The sequence below is a fragment of the Schistocerca piceifrons genome, chromosome 8 (genome assembly GCF_021461385.2).
Source record: "Schistocerca piceifrons isolate TAMUIC-IGC-003096 chromosome 8, iqSchPice1.1, whole genome shotgun sequence".
Lineage (NCBI taxonomy): Eukaryota > Metazoa > Arthropoda > Insecta > Orthoptera > Acrididae > Schistocerca > Schistocerca piceifrons.
In genome coordinates this window covers 177,793,857-177,809,453 of record NC_060145.1, presented here as the reverse complement: position 1 = coordinate 177,809,453, position 15,597 = coordinate 177,793,857, and the positions used below count along the sequence as shown (strand labels likewise).

Sequence of the window (15,597 nt, the reverse complement as noted above, 5' to 3'; positions counted from 1 at the left end):
CATTCACATTAAGCAACCAATTTTTTTTTTATTTTTTTATTTATTTTTTAGATGAATGGTAAGAATCGACCCCCCCCCCAACCCCACACACACACACACACACACACACACACACACACACACACACACACACACAGAGAGAGAGAGAGAGAGAGAGAGAGAGAGAGAGAGAGAGAGAGAGAGAGAGAGAGAGAGATTAAAATAATTGGCACAGTTTAATCTTCACCACTTCATAGTATGTTGAATTATTTTTTAAAAAAATAATGATAATGAAATCAGCAAATATTCTTCATATTACCTGGAGCACAGTGTCTGAATAACGAATCAGGTTTTCTATATTTTCAATTGGCTGGTCCTTCACTGGAGTTCCATTTACTTCCAATATTCTATCTCCAATGTGAAGGGACATCAAATCACTGCTCATGTCCAGCCTGCAATAATGATTTTGATTGTTTATTATGAAAGATTTGGGGAAACAGTGCTGAAGTAGTTACAGTTCTATTTCACACATGAAACAGGATAGCTTACAGGTAACGCACTCTGTTCAGTACGTCATGAGGAATGACATTTCAAATGTGACATTTAATAAAACATGATAAATCATTGCAGCTTGCATTCATCAAGGTTTGAGGACGTCACAGCACAAATTTTCCACTTGTTAATGTATGTTGACGTTAGTAAGGAACTAAATTTGTTATCTATTATAGACTAATCTTAGAGCTGAACACTCCTTAAAAGAAAGGAGCACCTCAGTTCAGGTATCATTCTCAGTAAACCAGTTCTACCCTGCCATTAAGGTTAATGTTAATGTGAACTTTACTGATGAAGTATTCAATTCATTCAGAAATAAACCTCAGGCTTTGTTCAACCCACCAAACAGTTTCCTGTAAAGTTGCCAGTGCTGCAGATTATAGAGGAAGAGAACAGTATGGTGTTTGGAACAGCAGAAAAAGAGGTTTCTAAAACGAACTGACGAACAAATTTTCTCAAAGGCAGGAGTCAAAGTCCTTCAACAGCACACAGTTGTATGTGCTCTTTAACATCTACAACCATTCTAACAGTCAAAAAATTTCAAAGCATACCTTGTGATGTGGCCCACATATGGATAATACAACACACAATTCAATCATTTTGGATATATGAACAAATGACATACATCAGGTATTAGACTATCCCCTCTATCACCTTTACTTACTTCACACAGCTGCCACCAACACTATTTGAATATAAACATTTGCACCAACCTAATAAGTCTGCTTATCTAATTCTGGGAACAACCAACCGGGCACCTCGCTTGACAATATATCATGGATCCTTTAGCCAGAAAAATTTACAAACAACAGAAATACGATTCACAAACTTCCCTACATAGCTAAAAAAGTGGAAAGATGACCTGCATTTGGAAAAGCAATCACTTAGTATCCAAAAAAACAAATATATAAAGGACATTATTGTAAAAAAAAAGGAACTACGAATGATCACACAAGACATTGCTCATACTCTCCTCTTATCAATACTTCTCAAAGTGCTAGTAAATACCCTTACGAGTTAGTCTGCACAATCTGAGAAAATCTATGATGCAGAAAAGGCCAGATTTTTGAAAGAATGTTGATGAATTATGTGACGGATGTGAAACTCTGATGCTCTCCTATATGGAACCTACTCACACCCAAAATAACACCAGAACAGAGTATACCTCTTTTTGTCATATTCCTGTAATTGTATAGGTTACTGTCTTCACTTCAGGTGAATGTGCAATTATAATAATTCTGCAATATTGAAGCAAGGTTTGTCTATGAAAACTACATCCCTCCATTCACTTACAGTATGGCCCCAATGTTGTCAAGTCATAAGAAACATGTCCATCTTTGCACTACTGCGAGTGGGACACACACTGCTAGCCATTCGGTCTGTATACCACTGTTGTCTTGCACACAGTGTATGATTTGATCTTGTATTTCAGGCCAGAAACTAGTCCTGCTCGAAGTGCTCTCTCTTGTCAACTTTGTGTTAGTCTATGATGAACATTTGTTATGTCTAATAATCACCATTATAGCCTAAAAATGACACACTGTAGCACATTCTATGCTGAAAATATGGAGTATCTCTGAGCTGCATAAAGGTGTCACATTTCTACTCAGCAAGACAGTGTCTCTAGCATGTGTGCGTCATATTATGTAGTAAACCTTGTCCACAGACTACATTTCCCTTACAATTAAAATGGAAATGTGCCTATCCACAGCAAAAAGCATGCCTTCCCTACAAAGCATTGTTTCCACGAAACCCCAGGGGAGTTCACCAAATATTTCAAGGGGTTCACCAAATTTTTTTTTTTTTCATAATGGTGGATTTTGAGGATCGGATATTATTGTTTCCTTATTTTTGTTGCATTATCACAACATAAATTAATATTTACTGCAAATGCCTGATTTACAGTTATGTAACGAAGTTAGAAATGCACTTAAATTCACTAGAACAAAAATTTAGTCTGCCAGCTTTTTGAGTATTCTAACAATACTAACAACTGTACCATGACCCCATTAAGGAATGATTATATGGCAGTCAGGCCTTCGATTTTCAACAATAGCCTACTACTTCTTTCCTTGCGGCACATGCAATAAGTTGTCAGTTATGTATCAGAATCTTTTCTGTTTACATCAAAGTGGATAACTGGTTGTAAAGAGAAACAGGGTTCAACAAAATTACAAGTTAGTGTTGTATCAATAGGTCATTAGCTTCTAGTGATGTATGTCAATCTGAAAAAGTGAAGCATGTATAAAGAAAAGAAAGTATAACAACAATTACATCAGGTTTGTATTTTCATATATAGGCGACGGACCATCCAAGATCGAAGTGTGTTGTTTGTAGTGAGACTCTTGCTAACAGTAGTCTAACACCTTCCCTACCTAAATACCATTTAGGAACTAAACACATCACCCACATCAACAAATGTGCCTGTGGTGTCGATAGTTCCCATGCCACAGCGTAGGTGCACGCTCGTACAGTGGATGAACTACACCGACTACAGTGCCCTCTCGTCGATGCTGCTTTCAACCCCAACTTGGCTTCTACTTCATAGAGAGGATAGCCATTACACACTTTGCCTTTGTTAATTCAATGATAGTTTGTCCAACTACTAGTAACTGTTAGCTTTGATACACGGACAACGGCTTCACAACTACGTGCTCATCTTTACCAGAAGTTACGTATATGTCACTGACTAATGTTCTCTATTAAATGTGCTTTTACTTTACATGCAGTACTTAAGTGCTTTAACTCTCCTGCTCCTACTCGCTTCCTTCATTCGGCCTATTTTGCAGATCACAGGAGCAGACAACCTTGCTGCCTTCCAGGCGTGATACATAAGTGCCATTCTTTTTTTACATGAAAAGCTAATGAGTGGAAAAACCATTTAACTACTTTTGTATCAGCTGCAAAAAGTGACAATCAGAATGCTCTTCAAACGTCTTATCGCTTTAGCAACAGGATGCCTAAAACTGCAAAACCTCATTCAATAGCTGAAGATCTAGTGCAATTATGTATACATTATTTAGTGCAGTGCATGCTTGGAGAATCTTGCACAAAAAAGTCAATATAGTACCACTGTGAAACAATATAGTCAACCACCGAATTAAAGTTGTGCCAAATTATATCAAAAATTTGGAAAAAGTTTGGAAAGAGTATGTGCCAGCCCTTTAGTGATTCAATTTGACAAATCAACTGATGTTGCCAATTCAGCCATTTTGTTGCTTTTCATTTGTTATATGAAAGGGGAGCCTGTAAAACGACGAGTTACAACTGCATACCATTAAGAGAGAGAACTAGGAGGAGGAGATATATTTCAGTTAACTAATTAATACTTTGCGAGAATTCAGTTGACTGGACTCACTGTGTAGCCATTTGCTCAGATAGTGTGAATCTATGACAGGATGGGTTTGTTGCCAAAGAGATATCAGTAGTGCTGAATGCTTCTTGGGCACACTTCTGCATTCACAGACAGGCTCTTGCTCCTAAACACATGCCTGATGGATTGGAATCCATGCTGGTGGATGCAGTGAAAATAATTTAGGCTTGCCCTATAAATTCCGGCATCTCTGCAGAGTTTTGAGAGGAAATGGGAAGCATTTACAAGCTTTTATTGTCTCACACTGAAGTTAGGTGGCTATCTCATGGCAAAACTATTTCCACACTACTTGAGCTTAAAGAAGTAGTCAACGTTTTTCTCACCAGCTGTGCCTTTCACAAAGCAAATTGCATGGAAGACGAAGTCTGGCTTCAGGTTTGAGATTATTTGGTAGAAATTTTCTCAAAAATTAACAGCTTAATCTTGTCTCGCCATGGGTCTAATATAAATGATTGTATTGTGCAAAATCATATCAGATCACTCATTGAAAAACTTAATTTTTGGGAAATGTGTTGCAATAGGAATCTAACAGGGTGCTTTGACACCCATCACAACTTCCTAGTGGAAAATCAATGTCAAGAACACGGTTGCAGAGTATTTGCAGAGATTTGGAAAAAATCTTACAGAATATTTCCCTGCTATACCCAATAATAACAACTGAGTCCAAATCACTTTGAAGAGTCAACAATTTTAGAATCCACATTAAGCATAAATGAAAAAGAGCAGCTTCTTCAAATTTTCATTAATTTTCAATTACAAAAAAGTTATAAATCATTGTCATTAATTGAAGAATGGAAAATCAATGATGGAATGTAACAATATCGTGAAAAGGAAAGTTGCCACTCACCATATAGGAGAGATGCTGAGTCGCAGATAGGCACAACAAAAAGACTATCACAAATGTATCTTTCTGCCAATAAGGCCTTCGTCAAAATTAGAACCCCCCCCCTCCCCCCCGCCACACACACACACACACACACACACACACACACACACACACACACACACACACAAAAGTGCAACCCGCACATGCACGAATGCAGTCTCAGCCAACTGCGGCCACGTTGCGAGCGGCAGCACCAGTGGCAACTTGGTGGGGGTAGGAGGAGGCTGGGGCGGGGAAGGTGAGGGATAGCAGGGCAGGGGTGGCGGACAGTGACATGCTGTGGACAGCACGAGGTGGAAAGACGATAGGGCAGCTATGTACAGTCGGGAGGTCAGATGGAGGACAATGGAGAGGTATGAAGGGGGGGAGGGGGGGTAGGAGCAATAAAGGAAAAGGAGAGAAGTAAAAAGAATGGGTGCGATGGAGGACTGAGGGCTGTATAATGCTGGAATGGGAGAGGACAATGACTAAAAAAGGTTGAGGCCAAGAGCATTATTAAGTTCCCACCTGCGCAGTTCAGAAAATCTGGTGCTGGTGGGAAGGATCCACATGGTACAGACTGTGAAGCAGTGATTGAAAGTGAAGGATGTCATGTTTGGCTCAGCAACAGTGGGGTCCACTTGCTTCTTGGCCAAGACAGTTTGTTGGTTGTATTGCCTACATAGAATGCAGCACAGTGGTTGCAGCTTAGCTTGTACATCACATGACTGGTTTCACAGGTAGCCCTGCCTTTGATGGGTTTGGTGATGTTTGTGACGAGATTGAAGTAGGTTGTGGTGGAAGGATGTAAAGGACAGGTCTTGCATGTACGTGTATTACAGTGGTATGAGCCATGAGGTAAGGGGTTGGGAGCAGGTGTTGTGTAGCGATCAACAATAATTGCGTAGGTTCAGTAGATGGTGGAATACCACTGTGGGAGGGGTGGGAAGGATAGGGGCAGAACATTTCCCATTTCATTTCAGGACACAAAAAGAGGTAGTTGAAACCCTGGTGGAGAATGTAATTCAGTTGCTCCAGTCCTGGGTGATACTAAGTTATGAGGGAAATGCTCCTTTGTGGCCAGACGGCGGGTCTTTCTGGAGTGGTGGTCAGTCACTCCTCAAATCCTTAGGCCCATCACAGAACCCCTCCCTGGAGTCCATCTCGCTGCTCACCTCTACCACTCCCTGCACTCTTCACCTTCTACATGCTTCCGAAAGTCCATAAACCAAACCGCCCAGGACGCCCCACTGTGGCCCCCACTGAAAGAGTCTCTGCTTTCATAAGCAACACCTTCAACCTATTACCCGGAATCTAACCTCCTATATTAAAGATACCAACTATTTCCTCCATCACTCTCCACAGTTCCTGTCCTTTTACCAAATGGTGCCCTCCTCATCACTATTGATGCCACCTCCCTTTACACTAATACCCACTACCTATGAAACCAGTCATGTGACCTACACGCTAAGCTGCAACCACTGTGCTGCATTCTACGTGGGCATGACACAACCAACAAGCTGTCTGTCCGCATGAATGGCCAGCGACAAACTGTGGCCAAGAAACAAATTGACCACACTGTTGCTGAATACACTGCGAAACATGATATCTTTACTGCTTCATGGCCTGAGCCATATGGTCCTTCCCATTAACACCACCTTTTCGGAATTGCCCAGGTGGGAACTTTTCGTGCAATATACCCCCCGTTCCCGTAACCCTCCTGGTCTCAACCTTCGTCAGTCACTGCCCTCACCCATCCAGCCCCTTCCCTATTCCCATTCTAGCACTACGCAGCCCTCATTCCTCCATCACACCCCATCTTTTTACTTTTATTCTTTTCTGCTATTGCCGCCCCCACCCCTCACCACCTATCTGCTACCCTCCTCCTAACCTCCTGACTGGGCATGGCTGCCCTACCCTCTTTCCACCTCATCCCTGCTGACTCCCCAACAGCATGTCACTATCTGCCACCCTTACCCTGCTGTCCCTCCCACTCCCCACTCCAGCCTCCTCCTCCCCCACCCAGCTGCCACTCCAATCATGCACTGATGCTGCTGCTCGCAGTGTGATCTCAGATGCCTGAGACTGCACTCGTGTGTGCGAGTTGCATTTGTGTGTGTATACGTGTGTGTTTTGTCGAATTTTGATGAAGGCCTTATTGGCCAAAAGCTATATTTGCGACAGTCTTTTCGTTGTGGTATCTGCGACTCAGCATCTCTGCTACATGGTTTGTCATTAATTGGTTTTTGGTTAACTTTAAGAGAGTTCCCAATGTTAGTGAATACAGCCATAATGGCTTTATTACCCTTTTTATCCACCCATTTGTGCAAAAAGTCATTTTCTTCCTATGCCTGTTTAAAAGGTAAATACAGATACAGGCTTTGTACTGAAAGTAATTTCATACTTTATTTATCTTCAGTGATTCGTGACTTCAAAACTCTGTGCCATAGAAAGCAGGTGCAACCTTCTCACTGAATTCCAAGGAAGAGATGAGTAATTACAACAGAAACATGTATTTATTATTGCAACTAGGCCTACACATTGTGTAACTTTTAAGCAGTAACGGTCAATTATCACCTGTTGAGGAATCTTTATGACTAATCACGGCACTATTCTCATTTCTGCTACTTTTGATCACTAGTGTATCTGACAAAGTTCTGACAGCTTCTCTGTGTGGTGTCTTATAGGCATTAGTAGTGTAGAAGATTAAGACTAATGCAAGTGTAGTCTGGTGACTTACTACATCATCACTGTTATTATTTTATTACATTATCACACACATTACAGGCCTTTTATCAGACCACGAGAAACACTCTTGACTACTTGTTCTTCCTGTTCTTCCAGTACTCCTTCAACCGTTCACTAAAACGCCTTCTTCCTTTCACTTCGGCCTTTGGGCTTTAGGTGCTGTTTTCTCTGACATCACTTCCCACTTGTGCACCTTGTGTCTATAGACGTCTAGGTCCATGACGTCCGCTGAAGCTATCTGAGCTCTTTCCAGATCAATTCTGACTTGTGTCATCCAGGGTGTAGTGGTCTTGAGTGTCTGTATGTACTGAGGATTCTGTTGGTGAGTCTGGTCTGTGGGAGTCTGTTTGTGTGTCCATAAAATTTTAGTCGCCTCTTTCTAATGTCCGCTGCAATGTTGGAGAACTTCTCTGAGGTGCCCCTCGAGTGAAGCCTGTATCCATTGTCCATGAGTTTTGGCCCAATAATTTTTCTAATGATTTTTCTTTCCTGTGTGAGAATGTTCTCAAGGTCGACCTTTGTGTGTAACATCAGTCTCTCACTGGTGTATTCTCACTGGTGTATAGCACCTCAGGTTTGATTACAATGTTGTAGTGACAAGTTTTGGTGCAGATGGGCAGACATTTCTGGTTGTAAATACCCTGTGTTTTGTATAAGGCTCTCTTCATTTTCAATAACCTAGTGTTCTGGGCAATTTTCACCTTTCCTGTCGGTTCGAACTCTTCACCTAGGTACTTAAGGTGTGTGACCCTGCTGATCATGCCATACTTTGTATTCAAATTTGGAATGTTTAATTTCATGCAGAAGAACTCCATTTTCTGAAAGGAAATCTGTAGCTCTACCTTTTTCTGCACACACTGAGTGCTTCTACCTGTCTGATTGCTGTAGTTTCGTTATCCGTGAGTAGTGCCAGATGGTCTGCGAAGGCTAGACAGCCGACCTCCAGCTTGTCCATGGGTCTTCCAAGTCGCACAGGCTTCCAATGGCCTTGTATTTGCAACTCTTTCTCCCATTCCTTGATGACTTTATCCAGCACTAAGTTGAAGAGGACCGGTAAGAGTCTGTCACCTTGGCGAATGCCTGTCTTGATCTCAAAGGGTTTGGAGATTTCCCCCTTGAACTTCACCTTAGATGTCGTGTCTGTCAGTGTCTGTCTGATCCGTCGCAGTGTCTTGCTGTCCAAACCCTGTTCATGTAGAATGTTTAACAATGACTGGTGGTTGATGGAGTCCTATGCCTTCTTGAAGTCAATGAAGGTGCATGTGACTTGACTATTCCTGAGGGCTTTGATTTTCAGAGTAGTCTTCAGAGCGAAGATTTGTTCTGTGCAGGAGTGATCAGGGAAGAAGCCTGCTTGGTACTTGCCGATCTTATGTTCCAGTTGGTTCCATGTTCTTTGGAGTAGGCAAGCTGAAGTACCTTGTATGTGACTTGTATTAGTGAGGTGCTCCTGTAATTGTTCACATCTGTAGGCTCACCCTTTTTGGGCAGAGGATGGATCAGTGTGCATTTCCAGTCGTCTGGCAACCTTTGTGATGTCCATATGTCTCTGATGATCTGTGCGAGTTCTCTGAGAGTTTGGTCCGAGGCTTTTCAGTAGTTCGGCCACTATACCATCTTCACCAGATGTCCTGTTGTTTTTGAGGCTGAGGATGTGCCTGTGGACTTCCTCTTGTGTCGGGGGTAGTGAGCCTGTGTGTCTGTCTGTAGGTTCTTCATCTGGGAATCTCTCTCTGAGTTCTGGGCAGAAGAGAAGTACTGTGTCAGTACCTTACAATTCTCTTTATCCGTCAGTGACAATTTTCTGCCACTATTTCTAAAGCAGAGGTTCGGTGGCGTGTATCCTCAGATGTGCCCTGCGAACATCCTGTAGAAGTCCCTTGTGTTGTAGTTGCGGAAGTTGTCCTCTACAAAGTCTAGCTGTTCCTTCAGGTATTTCCTCTTTGATTGTCTAATAATTTTTACTGTTGTCTTTCATGTTTCGTTGAACACCTGTAAATTTTCTGGGGACTTGTTACTGTTGTATTTCTGGTATGGCAATTTCCTGGTGACGAGTGCATTCTCACAATCAGTGTCCCACCAAGGGTGCTTTGTATTCTTCTTCAGAGGAATGAGGGCTTGTGCTGAGGCCTTACTGTGTAGTGTTTTTCCTTAAGTTTAATCAACACAATACATACACAACAGACTTTAGTCACCAATAATATATTCTCCTTCACTATTTAAAACAGCTTGCCAATGCTGTGGTAACTTCTCAATTCCACAACTGTAGAAATTATGTGGTTCTGAGGTGAAGAACTCATTGAGCCATGTTCAGAATGCATTTTCAGCCAGAAAGGAAGGTCCTTGAAGGTTGTTCAACACAGTGAAAATGGTGAAAACCTGAGATTGCAAGATCAGGTGAATAAAGTGGGTGCAGAATGACTTCCTAACCCAACTCCTTTATAGTGTTTTTTGTCAGTCTAGCAGAATATGGGAAGGGATTACTGTTGAGTAGCATCACTTTACGCAGTCTTCCTGGTCGCTGTTCTTGCATTGCATCCACAAGGCATCTCAGTTGCTGACAATAAATGTCAGGGGAGGTGCTTCTTTGTTTGAGCTCAACTATGCCTTTCTTTTCCTGATGTTAGCATAAAAACACCATTTCTCATCATCAGTAATAATACAGGATAGAAATGTCGGTGTTGTTCACGAGACAACTGATGACGAGCAAGCAGGTGCACATATGTCCACCTGCTAATATTTGTGATTTTGGCTCAGAGCATGCAGTACCCATACACCCGATATTTGAATCTTCCCCAATGCATACAAATGTCGCATGGTGGTGGAATGATCAGAGTTGATAACACTTGCCAATTTGCCGGTTTTCGAGTAAACTGACTTGGATCATTGTTGATTAACGCATTTAAATGATCTCTTTCAAAGCCAGAATGTCAAAACAATCCTCCCTAAAATAAGAAAACAATTTTCTTGCCAGGCTTTGTGCAATGGAATTATCCTCATACACGGCGTAAATGTTTCTGACCATCTTTGCTGCTGTCACCTATCTATGGAACTCAAACAGAAGAATGTGTCAGAAATGTTATGATTTCTCCAATTTGCACACCATTTTCCACAGCTCCACTCACCCTCTCCAAATGATAAAATGACAATATGCAAGCTTAAGGCAACAGTGAACTACAAATAAAAAATGACAATTAAAAAAAAAAAAAAAAAAAAAAAAAAAAAAAAAAAAAACACACAGTAATATGAATTCTACATGCAGAACAAACACAGTAACTTATGCATCAATCTATCATCATCATCATCATCATCATCATCATCATCATCAATACTATTATGACACAGTAATTGTTTCAAAAGGAAGTAGAACAGTAAAAATACATATTTATGTAACAACCTTCCTTACCAAGCTCAGCTAACTGAATGAGCTGTTAAATGAGAGAAACCATTTGCTTTTAATATGTAATAAGCAAAATAGCTAATAAATTATTTGTTTTATAATTATTCAAAGCACTATATGTGAAAGACAAAGCATTAGCACCTGTTCTCCATCGACTATCAAATTTTCTGTCCTTTCTTTTCAAATCAGTGTAATGCTTCACAAATGATGACTTATTAGTATACTGTTGGTCATTTTAAGTCTGGCTCCTAGCTTCACTGTGCTGCTTGTGCACTCTTATTCTTAATTAATCACGTAAACCCCCTCAGACCATTATTAAATCCTTGTCCTGCCTGTGCCCAATCATAGTCTTCCTCATTAGATGTGGTCTGATCTCAAAATGGATTCCTTTAAACTGATAGTTCACTCTTGGGATCAAATAGGGAATTAACTTTACAGACTAAATGTTCGCCAGCCGAATAATTCCTTCGGATTCTGAAGGATAAAATAGTAATGATATGAAAAAGACTAAGTTAATTATTGAAAAAGAAGGTAAGTATTACCTTTTAGGAGCACATGTAGCTCCTTCTCTGACAGACAAGGATTTTCATTCATTGTGTACCATGTGATTACTTTTTTCAAATAAAAACACTGATTCAACCTTATGTAAAACTTGAGAAAGTCAGTGTTTCTACTTGATAACATTTTATAGAGCAGTTACATGGTGACAATAATAATTATGATAGGACTACATTGTTATCAGGAGAAACGAAACTGGTGTTCTACGGATCGGAGCACGGAATGTCAAATCCCTTAATAGGGCAGGTAGGTTAGAAAATTAAAAGAGGGAAATGGATAGGTTAAAGTTAGATATAGTGGGGATTAGGGAAGTTCGGTGGTAGGAGGAACAGGACTTCTGGTCAGGTGAACACACAGTTATAAATACAAAATCAAATAAGGATAATGCAGGAGTAGTTTTAATAATAATAATAATAATAATAATAATAATAATAATAATAAAATAGGAAGCGGACAAGCTACTATGAACAGCATAGTGAACGCATTACTGTAGCCAAGATAGATATGAAGCCCACATCTACCACAGTGGTAGAAGTTTATATGCCAACTGGGGAGGCAGATGATGATAAGATTGAAGAGATGTATGATGTGATCAAAGAAATTACTCAGATAAGGGAGATAAAAATTTAATAGTCATGGGGGATGGAATTCAATAGCAGGAAAAGGAAGAGAAGGAAAAGTATTAAGTGAATATGGACTGAAGGTAAGGAATGAAAGAGGAAGCTGCATGGTAGAATTTTGCACAGAGTACAACTTTATCATAGCTAACACTTGATTTAAGGATCATGAAAGAAGTTTGTATACATGGAAGAGGCCTGGAGAAACTGGAAGGTTTAAGACTGATTTATATAATGGCAAGAAAGAGATTGAGGAACCAGGTTTTAAATTATAAGACATTTCCAGGGGCAGATGTGGACACTCACCACAATTTATTGGTTATGAACTGTAGATTAAAACTGAAGGAACTGCAAAAAGGAAGGAATTTATGGAGATGAGACCTGGATAGACTGAAAGAACTGGAGGTTGTGGAGAGAGCATTTGGGAACAACTGACAAGAACAGGGGAAAGAAATACAATAGAAGAAGAATGGGTAGCTTTGAGAGATGAAATAGTGAAGACAATCAAGTAGGTAAAAAGATGAGAACTAGTAGATATCCTTTGGTAACAAAAGAGATATGGAATTTAACTGATGAAAGGATAAAATATAAAAATGCAGTAAATGAAGAAGGTAAAAAGGAACACAAACGTCTCAAAAATGAGATAGCCAGGAAGTGCAAAATGGCTAAGCAGGGACAACTAGAGGACAAATTTAACAATGTAGAAGCATATATCCCTAGGGATAAGGTACATACTGTCTACGGGAAAATTAAACAGACCTTTGGAGAACAGGGAATCCAAATATCAGGAGCTCGGATAGAAAACCAGTCATAAGCCAAGAAGGGAAAGCAGAAAGGTGGAAGGAGTACATAGAGGGTCTGTAGATAGGCAATGTACTTGAGAGCAATATTGTGGAAATGGAAGAATACTTAGATGAAGATGAAATGGGAGATGTGATACTGCGTGAAGAATTTGGCAGAGCACTGAAAGACCTTAAGTCAAAACAAGACCCCAGGAGTAGGCAAGAGTATGCCATGACAAAACTCTTCCATCGGCACCAGCTGGATGCACAATGCCGGTGCTGCAGTTCAGCAGGTGGACTAGGTTGAGGTAGGGGTTATGTTGGGTGGAGTAGGAAAGGGGGGGGGGGGGGGGCAGAGGAGGCAGAAAGAGGGGTTGGGGTTGGTAGTTAGCAGCACACACAAAGTGATGAGGATGTTAACTAGGAGGGGTGACAGGAAGGAGGAAAGGTAAACAGTTAGGTGGGGTGTGTAGGGACAATGTGTTACCAGCCATTGAAGCCAGAACTATTACCAGAGCGAATCTGTATTGCAAGGATAGCTCCCATCTGTATAGTTTGCAGAAGGTGATGATGGGATAAGGATATAGATGTCCCGAGTTTTGAAGCAATCATGAAAATTGAGCAATGCTATGCTCAGCTGCATGTTGTGTCACTAGTTGGTCAATTTTATTCTTGGCCACAGTTTGACAGTTATCATTCATCCTGGTAGACAACTGATTGGTAGTCATACCAATATACAAAGCTGTGCACAGTGTTAGCAGCAGAGATGGTTTACGAATGGCTACTTTCACTTATGGCCCTGCCTCTGATGGGTTAGGGTAAGCCTGCGACAAGACGAGCATGAAGTGTTGAGTGGGTGGATTAGGCAGGTTTTGCAACTCACTTTTCCACATGGATATGATACCTGTGGCAAGATGTTTGGAATGGAAGAATATGAAAACTTATGTTGAGGAGATGGTACAGTAACAACAGTCCGAGTATTTTTGTAAACGTTGTATAATTAAAGAAATTAATTAGAAACAGACAGTAAGTAAAGAAAATAATGACATTCCTGCAGTAACAAGATGAACCATATAACGAAATTCCAGGTACTGTAGGAGGAGGAGAAGTATGTCAAAGATTATAGCATTTCAACTTCAACATACACTATATGGTCAAAACCATGGAGAAATAAAGGGATCTAGAACAAAAATTACAGTGTCTTCGAGAGAAGAAAGTTCTCCAATACTAGAATATTTCTGTAATTTTTCTGCTTCTAAAAAAAAAGGGGGAGAAAGAAAGAAACGCTGTAGACCTATAGACCTAACAGCCTTCTCCCCTTTCTACAATGTATATAATTTTCACTACAATTACAGCCAACTTCAATGAAATATCATTGAATTTCAAACATGCCAAGGAACAAGCTGGTTTTAAAAGTGGATACAGCAAAATCATGTAGTTATTAGAAAAGCTTTTGACAGAGTTTCAATAAATTTTATACTAGCAGACTACAGGAAACACAGCACTGATACAGTGTAGAATATATACATCAGTGTTACAGCTTCTATAACATTTCATCAGGACTGTAGGAAATTCAGAATCTAAAGAGTTTGGCAAGGATTTCTTTCCTTCCAATACTATTCTCAGCACTCCTTCAGGAATTCATACATTCCTAAACTTGGTATCTAAAATATTACCTGGTAGTAGAACATGTATGAACCACCATCTTTTTGCTGCTTTCATTGTACCACATGCCTTTATTGCAAGTGAACTTTGACAATAAACATTAAAACTTAATATACCTACTTTTGAAGTAGGTCTGAAAAATTATTACAGAACTAAAATAACACACACAAAATAAAATAGTAGAAATTAATGAGTAGGTAACAGAATCAGTTTAATGAGATTCTGTACTAAGGGTAGTTGGAACTGACTGCCTGGAGAAAAAAAAAATAATTAAAAAAAAATACAGACAAAATGGCCTGGCATACTTCATAAACTAAAACAATGTTCCATAACAAGTTTTCCAAGGTGTCTGATACAAAATTTGCAATAATTGTGGGCTACTAGTTTTGACTTATGATAGTGAGTCAATCGATTCATGGACTTTGAATTCAACTATTTAAAACAGCGGGTTGCTCAGCAAACAATAGAGACATGTACTGGCATTACTAGCAGAGGAAAAAAATGTATTGCTGAACACAATGGAATGTAAACAGGGAGGGAAAGGAAATGGAGGTGTGCACGAAATGTACCCAGATGAACGATAGTATATACACAAGATTTTGGCTTGATTCAACAAGATAAGAAAAAACCAAGTTAAAGACCTAAAGAAGATGGATAAATGCATTTGAAAACATACAGGAGCAATATGGATGAGAGACACTAAAGACAACCATAGGCATCTTTGCTTAGCAAATACAAAGCATGATCACAAAACTGTTACATTACTTGATGCGAACTCTGAATTTCTTCTGATTGTGGTTTCATGTTTCTTTATACTGCTTATCACTAATGTCATAACTATCATTCTCTTAGTTCAATCTCTTGCACTCTACAATAAATCAATGTCTGTCATTCCACAAGCTACTTAGACAAGTTAGAACAATGGCTACAAACATGATTTTATAAAAATGAAATGTGGTGCATAACTGGCTACAAGTTAATTTTATTTCAGCCTCTTATTTTTGGTCTAACCAAAAAGCAAAATAAAATCACCTGCAAAAAAAATTAATGATCTCAAA

At 39.9% G+C, this 15,597-nt stretch overlaps 1 protein-coding gene across 1 annotated transcript in view; it reads right to left on the bottom strand.

Annotated features, from left to right (window-relative positions):
• The window catches only part of LOC124712020 (LIM domain kinase 1), a 163,686-nt gene that overhangs the window by 68,861 nt on the left and 79,228 nt on the right, over positions 1 to 15,597 (bottom strand). The window contains exon 7 of the mRNA XM_047242311.1: positions 299 to 431. Within this exon, the coding sequence (XP_047098267.1) occupies positions 299 to 431 (133 nt within the window). The remainder of the gene's footprint in view (positions 1 to 298; positions 432 to 15,597) is intronic.